Here is an 8,151-nt window from a genome sequence, read left to right as displayed (position 1 = left end):
TGGCGTGATCTTGGCTCACTGCAAGCTCCACCTCCTGGGTTCACGCCACTCTCCTACCTCAGCCTCCTGAGTAGCTGGGACTACAGGCACCCACCACCACGCCCGGCTAATTTTTTGTATTTTTTTTAGTAGAGACGGGTTTTCACTGTGTTAGCCAGGATGGTCTCAATCTCCTGACCTCGTGATCCACCCGCCTTGGCCTCCCAAAGCGCTGGGATTACAGGTGTGAGCCACCGTGCCCAGCCTACAATAAAATTTTAAAAATGAGCTAGGCCGAGTGGCATATGCCTGTGGCTCCAACTACTTGGGAGGCTGAGGCAAGAGGATTACTTAAGCCCAGGAGGTTGAGGCCATAGCGAGCTATGATCACTGCAGTGCCTTCCAGCCTGGGCAACTGAGTGAGACCGTCTTTATTTAAAATCTTTATGTACAGGCTGGGAGCGGTGGCTCACACCTGTAATCCCAGCACTTTGGAATGCCACGGTGGGCGGATCACTTGAGGTCAGGAGTTCAAGACCAGCCTGGACAACAAGGTGAAAACCCATCACTACAAAAATACAACAATTACCCAGGCGTGGTGGCAGATGCCTGTAGGCCCAGCTGGATTAGGAGGCTGAGGCAAGAAAATCGCTTAAACTCGGGAGGCTCGCTGCAGCGAGCCAAGATCACGCCACTGCACTCCAACCTGGGCGACAGAGTGAGACTCCGTCTCCAAAAATAATAATAATAATAATAATAAATATATAAATCTCAGACACTTGGGCATATATAAAAATGTGAATTGGCAGTAGTTATACCAAAAAGTCATATCCAATGTTAGTTTCACACTTGCAAAGCAAAAATAACCTACTATTCTTATAAAACAAACACTGAAGGGGGACGTGAGATTTTTGCAATCCCCATGAAAGCTGAGACAAGCTCACATAGCCCATGGGTCATCTCATTTGAGTGTGCAGCTTTAGTTACGAAGGCCTGTTGGCCCCGAAGCAGCCCAAACTAAAAGAGCAAGACAAGGTTCAAGGCAAGGAGCCATAACGGGTGGGCTCTTCTAACAGGTGGGGTTAAGGTAGAGTAATATGGCCTGGGGAACTTGGGCCATAGCACCTCAGGGTCAGATCAAGCAACGTGGCAGCCTTCCACAAACCCAGACTTAGGAGATGTAGCCCAGGTTCCAAATGGGCACATTCTCACAAACCAAATGCAAAAGCAACAACACTAGAGCCAGATATTCTGCTTCTTGTTAACTAACACGTTTCATTCCATTAAAAGAAGTTTTACTCTTCCTTAGGTTTGGGATTAGACAGTCCAATTTCGAAAACACATAGGAGTGTCTCAAGTAAGATAGGTGGATACATAGAGAAAGCAAACAACATTAATTAGCCAGGTGTGGTGCCACGCACCTGTAATCCCAGCTACTCGGGAGGCTGAGGCATGAGAATAGCTTGAACCCGGGAGGTGGAGGTTGCAGTGAGCCGAGATCGCACCACTACACTCAGGCCTGGGTGACACAGCGAGACTCCACCTCATAAAAAAAAAAAAAAACCCTGAATGTTAAAGGGAGTACATCCCAGAAATTTGTTTAGTTTTTTTTTTTTGAGACAGAGGCTCCCGCCACCACGCCCAGCTAATTTTTGTATTTTTAGTAAAGACGGGGTTTCACCATGTTGGTCAGACTGGTCTCAAACTCCTGATCTCAAGTGATTCGCCCACCTCGGCCTCCCAAAGTGTTGGTATTACTGGCGTGAGCCACCACCCTCGGCCCTTTATTTTTCCTTTTTGTTTTTTTGAGACGGAGTCTCACTCTGTCACCCAGGCTGGAGTGCAGTGGCATGATTTTGGCTCACTGCAATCTCCACCCACTGGGTTCAAGCGATTCTCTTGCCTTAGCCTCCTGAGTAGCTCGGATTCCAGGCACCTGCCACAGTGCCCAGCTAGTTTTTGTATTTTTAGTAGAGACGGGGTTTCACCACGTTGGCCAGGCTGGTCTTGAGCTCCTGACCTCGTGATCCAACCGCCTTGGCCTCCCAAAGTGCTGGGATTACAGGCGTGAGCCATCAAGCCTGGCCCTGGCCCTTTCTTTAAAAGGTAGGGCAGGCCAGGTATGGAGGCTGAGCGTGGAGAATGGCATGAACCTAGGAGGCGGAGCTTGCAGCGAGCCAAGATCGCACCACTGCACTCCAAGCTTGGTGACAGAACGAGACTGTGTATCAAAAAAAAAAAAAAAAAAGTAGGGCAGTGATGGGGATGGGCACAGTGTAGATGAAACAAGATTGGCCAGCAATTAGTAACTACTGAAGCTGGTGATGTGTGACAGACCCAAATCAACTGTGCATCATCTCGGCAAATAGACTTCTCCAAATCCTGAGGTGGGCTCTAAATTCAATTTTTGGAGAAAAGGACATTTCCTTGCCACCAGAATATACTGTAAAACACAACTGGCCGGGCGCGGTGGCTCAAGCCTGTAATCCCAGCACTTTGGGAGGCCGAGACGGGTGGATCACGAGGTCAGGAGATCGAGACCATCCTAGCTAACATGGTGAAACCCCTTCTCTACTAAAAAATACAAAAAGCTAGCTGGGCGAGGTGGAGGGCGTCTGTAGTCCCAGCTACTCGGGAGGCTGAGGCAGGAGAATGGCGTAAACCCGGGAGGCGGAGCTTACAGTGAGCTGAGATCTGGCCACTGCACTCCAGCCAGGGTGACAGAGCGAGACTCCGTCTCAAAAAAAAAAAAAAAAACACAACTACTTCTTATTACTTTTATTACATGGTACACTGGTACACAAATGGGCAAAAACATAATTTATTTAAAAAAACAAATATATGCTTTAAAATGTAATAACATGAGAATAATCAACTGCTTACTTTCTAATGTACAAGAGTGTGTTCAATTTGTTACTTAAGAAGATTATCTCACTAGGTGAAATAACTTCACTTAAAGGGAAAATTCTTCCCCAATGCATCCTCTTTATGAGCCAAACAATGGAAAATTTTCACCTCAGCAAGCTGGCCTCAGGGAGGTTCAGGCTCATCCCTGTTGCCTAGATACCAGTGACATCTCAGGAGCTTACAGAAGGCTCTGGCATCCCTCTTGGAAGGGAGACCGGCAAAGGTTCATCAGTCAGTGGTTGCTCCTTCTTTCCCGGCACATTCCACTGCTCAGACAGATACAGGGCTAGCATACAGTGTACCTGTCTGTCACCTAGGAAGCTTTGAAGCACAAAAGAAGTCTATCATATCTGTTACACTGGTTTCTAGATCTCCCAGGTCCCTGCCTTGCTCCCTCCCTACCCAGGCCCTGCATAAAAAACAAACCAAACAAACAAAAAAACTAGTTTCTACAACTGTATCAACTCTAGTCCTTGTTCTTATCCATTTGATTTCTTTCTCTCCTTTTTTTTTTTTTTTTTTGTAGAGACAAGGTGTTGCTATGTTGCCCAGGTTGATCTTGACTGCTGGGCTCAAGTGACTCTCCATCTGATTTCTAACAACGCCTATGAATTCTACAGTCACAAAACAGGTAAATCTATCGAAACGACAATGTCAGACAAGACCACAGAAAATAGAAAAAAAAAAAATTTTAATGACAGTTAATAGTTTAACTTTTCTCAAAAAAAAAAAAAAAAAAAGTTACTAGGCCATCAAATTGCCTATTATGTCAAATATGATAAAGTATTCATTTGGCCCTTTCTAACTCTGATAGTGGCTAAAGTTAAAACAACACCCTGAAGCTTCTCTTTAAATACTTAACACCCAAGTTACAGGAGGCAATTATACAAACCCCACAGCAACAACCTATATAAATAAGCATCTTAGTTCACTTAAAATATTACCTGGCTACAACTGCAAATACAGCAAACATTTTAAACACTAGAATTCAACAAAATTACTGTAATCATGGTCCTTTATTAAAAATATCATAGAACTGATGATCTACAACATTTTTGTTACCACGTTCCAAAGTTCCAGTACTTTTTCTTAAAACTATTCAAGATGATTTTTTGTTCTATGTACATTCTGCTACGGAAATGCTTCATTCCAAGCAATGACTAGTTCTATTTCCTCTGGTATTTAAGAGTACTAGATTTTACTGGTTTCTACATTTTATTTTCACTCATTTTTCTGCTAGTGTAGCTTTCTTGATATATGAAACTGAATACAATCCTAAAATGAAATAAGGCATTAGGATGCAAAAGACAAAAGCAGTCTCTAATCAAATGTAAAGAGTGGAAATATCACTATAAAGGTGTCCTCTTACCCATTTAAAGGCCTTTTTTCTACAGTGAGGTTAAGTGTGTAGATTCCCTCATCGAACACCATCTGACGGGCCCAAATGGCATTCAACATTCAAAATGGCTGCACATCTGCCGACCCCAGGTAACAGTACCTGAGGCGCTGGGCTGACTCCCTATCCAAAGATCTGGGAAGAAGACCCCCCAACCCGCCAAATACCTGGGGAGATCGTGGCCGCCAACGACCTGGGGAGACCCCTCAATGACACCGTAGATCTTGCGTTCCCCAAGACCCGGGGAGATCTCCTCAATGACCAGGAAAGATCCTGCCCCCCCACCAACCCGGGAGACCTCTCCAATGACCGGGGAAGATTCTGCACCCCCAAAATCAGGGAAATCTCTCCCTCAATGATCAGAAGAAAAATGCTCCTCCCAAATTACCCAGGGAAATCGAATCCACAAGGACCCCCAGGAGATTTTCCCCACAAAGACCACGGAAGAAGTCCTTCCCAAATAACCTGGGAGACTCCAATGATCAGAGACCCCATCTCCCAGTAGCCCAAAAAAATCTCCCTCAAAGCTCCTGGGGCACTAGGGCCATAGGACGCGAGCGTTACCTGCTGCCTCAGCCGGGTTCCTCTGCGCTTCCGTCCTATTGTTTCTCTCGCACCAAAATGGCTGCAGCCAGGCCGAGCCCCGCCCCCTGCACCTCGCTCCCGGTGCCCCTCGCTATTGGCTCGTCCTAGGAGCTGCGCACGCGGACTGGACAGCCTGAAAGGCGCTGTTGCTAGGGTGCCAGGATTCGCTGCAGCAGCTTCCGGAAAAGGCGGTGACTGGGGGCGGGGCCAGAGAGGGCGGAGCATTGTCCTCCGTCAGGGAGGATGGTCGGGAGGTGTGATGGGCGGTTGGGTGGACAGACTAGCCGCGGGCCGATGGACAGCAGGATACCTGGGAAACAGATGGATTGACCAACAGTCCTGGTTTGTTCAGTACTGAGCGATTTCGCAGGATGCAGGAATTTCAATGCTAACACAGACAGTCCACTACAAACTGGGAAGTTGGTGACTCTAGCAGATGGATAGAAGACTGGATGTGAATAGACAGAAAGAGGGACAAAAGAGTGACTGTAGACGGTGGACAAAGAAATGGTTATATATACAGACAGATAGATTATTAGATATGGAAGGGTAGACAGAGAAGTGGCCATAGAGTCTTCTGGCGACTGGTGGATGACCCAGTGCCCAACCCAGCTCCCATCAAGCTCCACACCACAGGGCTTGTCTGAGGCTCATTTGTCTTGGGCCTGTGTTGGGCAGAAGGGCTCTCACCTGACTGAATGTCAGTGTAGCTATGAAAGGCAAAGGAGAGGGTTAGTGCCACTGAGAGTGGGCAGAGCCTCCTACCTGATCTCTGCTCTTTCTGTAAAGAAGGCCAGTGTTGCAGCCGTGTGTACTGGGTATTTGCAAAGGTGTAAATTCACTCATACACTCCTTAATTCAACAAGTATTTATTAAGCACTTACACTCCGTATTGGAAATACAGCAGTGAACAAAAAGGGAAAATAAATAAATACCCCTGACCTTGTAACAGTGGACAGGAAAGACTTCCTGTGAGCAGCTCCTCTCACCCTAGCATGTGGTTTCCAGGGCTCCATGTCCTCCTGGTTTCCTCCAATCTCACCAGTTTCTCATCTGTGTGTTTTCTGTCTACTCTCACTCTTCCAAAATCTTATCAAGGCTCATGACTTCGAATGCCACCATGTCAATCACTCCTAAAAGTGTTTGTCCAGTCCAGACGCTTCCTGAGGGGCAGATTCACTAGTCCCACTGTCAACTAAACGTCTGCACTCTGACTTCCAGTCATTGGCATCTTAAACGCAACTTGTGCCACCCTAACGCTGGCTCATCCGCTAAACCTACTTCACCCCACTTCCCCCAAATTGAGGGGGAATTGCTCAAATTGGCTTCTTATTGCTCAAGCCAAACACCTCAAAGTACCCCTTGACTACTCTCTTTCCCAGCTATATCCAGTGCACCAGGAAGTTCTGTTGTCCCCATCAGCATCATCTACCCAAAATGAAATCACTTCCTGCCATGTCCATGCTCCACTGAGTCCAAACTGCCACCATTTCTCTCAAGGGCAATGTCACAGCTGCCTCCTGGTCTCCTGTTGCCGCCCCTGATGCCTTCAGTCTGTTCTGCACACATCAACCTGTGAATATATGAGTCAGACCCTCCCAGTCCCTGCTCAGAACCGTGGAGTACCTCCTCTCCAAGGAAAAACCAGAGACAGGACCCTCATGATTCCCTATTATCTCTCTGACTGTATCTCCCTGGCCAGCTTTCGGCCTTGCTGCTCAATCTCCCAGTGTTCCTCACACATAACACCCCATGCACTCTCCTGCACAGTGTATGAGCTATGGCTGTTTCCATGCCTGGATTGCACAGATTTCCAAAGCGCTGCACCCCAGCTCTCAGAGCCCCTCATTTCAGACTGTAACCTGCCCCACTCTGCCCCCAGCACTCATGATCACCTTTATCCCCTTATCCTGGCTCTATATGTTTCCATAGCAATTACCACCTTCTCAGAATTTTTTTTATTTTTTGAGACAGAATCTTGCTCTGTCGCCCAGGCTGCAGTGCTATGGCATTGCAACCTCTGCTTCCAGGGTTCAAGCGATTCTCATGCCTCAGCCTCCCAAGTAGCTGGGATTACAGGCGTGCACCTCCACACCTGGCTAATTTTTCTATTTTTCAATAAAGACAGGGTTTCACCATGTTATCCAGGCCAGGCTGGTCTCAAACTCCTGGCCTCAAGTGATCCACACTCCTTGACCTCCCAAAGTACTGGGATAACAGGCGTGAGGCACTGCGCCCGGCCGCTTATTAGCAGTTACCACCTTCTCATACACTTTTTTTATTTTTTGGAGACAGGGTCTAGCCCTGTCACCTAGGCTGGAGTGCAGTGGTTCTATCATGGCTCACTGCAACCTCAAACTCCCAGAATCCCAAGTAGCTAGGACTACAGGCACATATGACACCATGCCTGGCTATTTTTTTGTTTTTTTGAGACACAGTTTCACTTTGTCACCCAGGCTGGAGCGCAGTGGTGTGATCTCAACTCACTGTAACCTCCACCTCCTGGGATCAAGTGATTCTCCTGCCTCAGCCTCCGGAGTAGCTGGGTTTATAGGCATGCACCACTACAACTGGGGAATAGTTTTTTTTTTTTTTTGAGATGGAGTCTCTCTGTCGCCTAGGCTGGAGTACAGTGGCGCAATCTTGGCTCACTGCAACCTCCGCCTCCTGGGTTCAAGTGATTCTCTTGCCTCAGCCTTCCGAGAAGCTGGGATTACAGGCATGTGCCACCACGCCCAGCTAAGTTTGTATTTTTAGTAGAGACAGGGTTTCTCCATGTTGGTCAGGCTGGTCTCAAACTCCTGACCTCAGGTGATCCACCCGCTTTGGCCTCCCAAAAATGCTGGGATTACAGGCATGAACCACCGCACCTGGCCTATTGTTGTATTTTTAGTAGAGATGAGGCTTCTTTGCCATGTTGGCCAGGCTGGTTTCAAAATCCTGACCTCCAGTGATCTGCCTACCTCAGCTTCCCAAAGTGCTGGGACTACAGGCATTAGCCAGCGAGACTGGTCCTCTATTTTTTTAATTTTTAGTAGAGACAAGGCCTTGCTATATTGCCCAGGCTGGTCTTGACCTACTGAGCTCAAGCAATCCCCCTGCTTCAGCCTCCTAAAGTGCTAGGATTACAAATGTGAGCCACTGCACTCAGCTTCACGCACTTTAAAAGTAAATGCTTATTATCCTTATATGGCATTGCCTCGCTTCTCCCACAAGAAAGAGAGGTCTGTGAAGTGAGGGTCGCCCTTTCATTCATGGATGTATCCTGAGCAACTCAAACACCA

At 47.3% G+C, this 8,151-nt stretch overlaps 1 protein-coding gene across 8 annotated transcripts in view; it reads right to left on the bottom strand.

Annotated features, from left to right (window-relative positions):
* Positions 1-4,962, bottom strand: part of IP6K2 (inositol hexakisphosphate kinase 2) — a 23,122-nt gene extending 18,160 nt beyond the window's left edge. For 4 of the 8 annotated variants that reach the window (XM_011939134.1, XM_011939135.1, XM_011939137.1 and 1 more), the window contains exon 1: positions 4,847-4,962. Coding sequence is in view for 2 of the 8 variants with exons in the window: in XM_011939136.1 (XP_011794526.1) it covers positions 3,069-3,179 (111 nt within the window). In the remaining 6 variants the exon portion in view is untranslated. Of the gene's footprint in view, positions 1-3,068; positions 3,208-4,846 lie in introns of all 8 variants that reach the window. The other 4 variants (XM_011939136.1, XM_011939132.1, XM_011939139.1 and 1 more) reach the window with 4 other exon arrangements.
* Between the last annotated feature and the right edge of the window lie 3,189 nt (positions 4,963-8,151).

Source organism: Colobus angolensis, unplaced genomic scaffold (assembly GCF_000951035.1).
Source record: "Colobus angolensis palliatus isolate OR3802 unplaced genomic scaffold, Cang.pa_1.0 Scaffold18, whole genome shotgun sequence".
NCBI lineage: Eukaryota > Metazoa > Chordata > Mammalia > Primates > Cercopithecidae > Colobus > Colobus angolensis.
The sequence above is the reverse complement of the archived record's forward strand: the minus strand, read 5'-3'. Positions and strand labels throughout refer to the sequence as shown.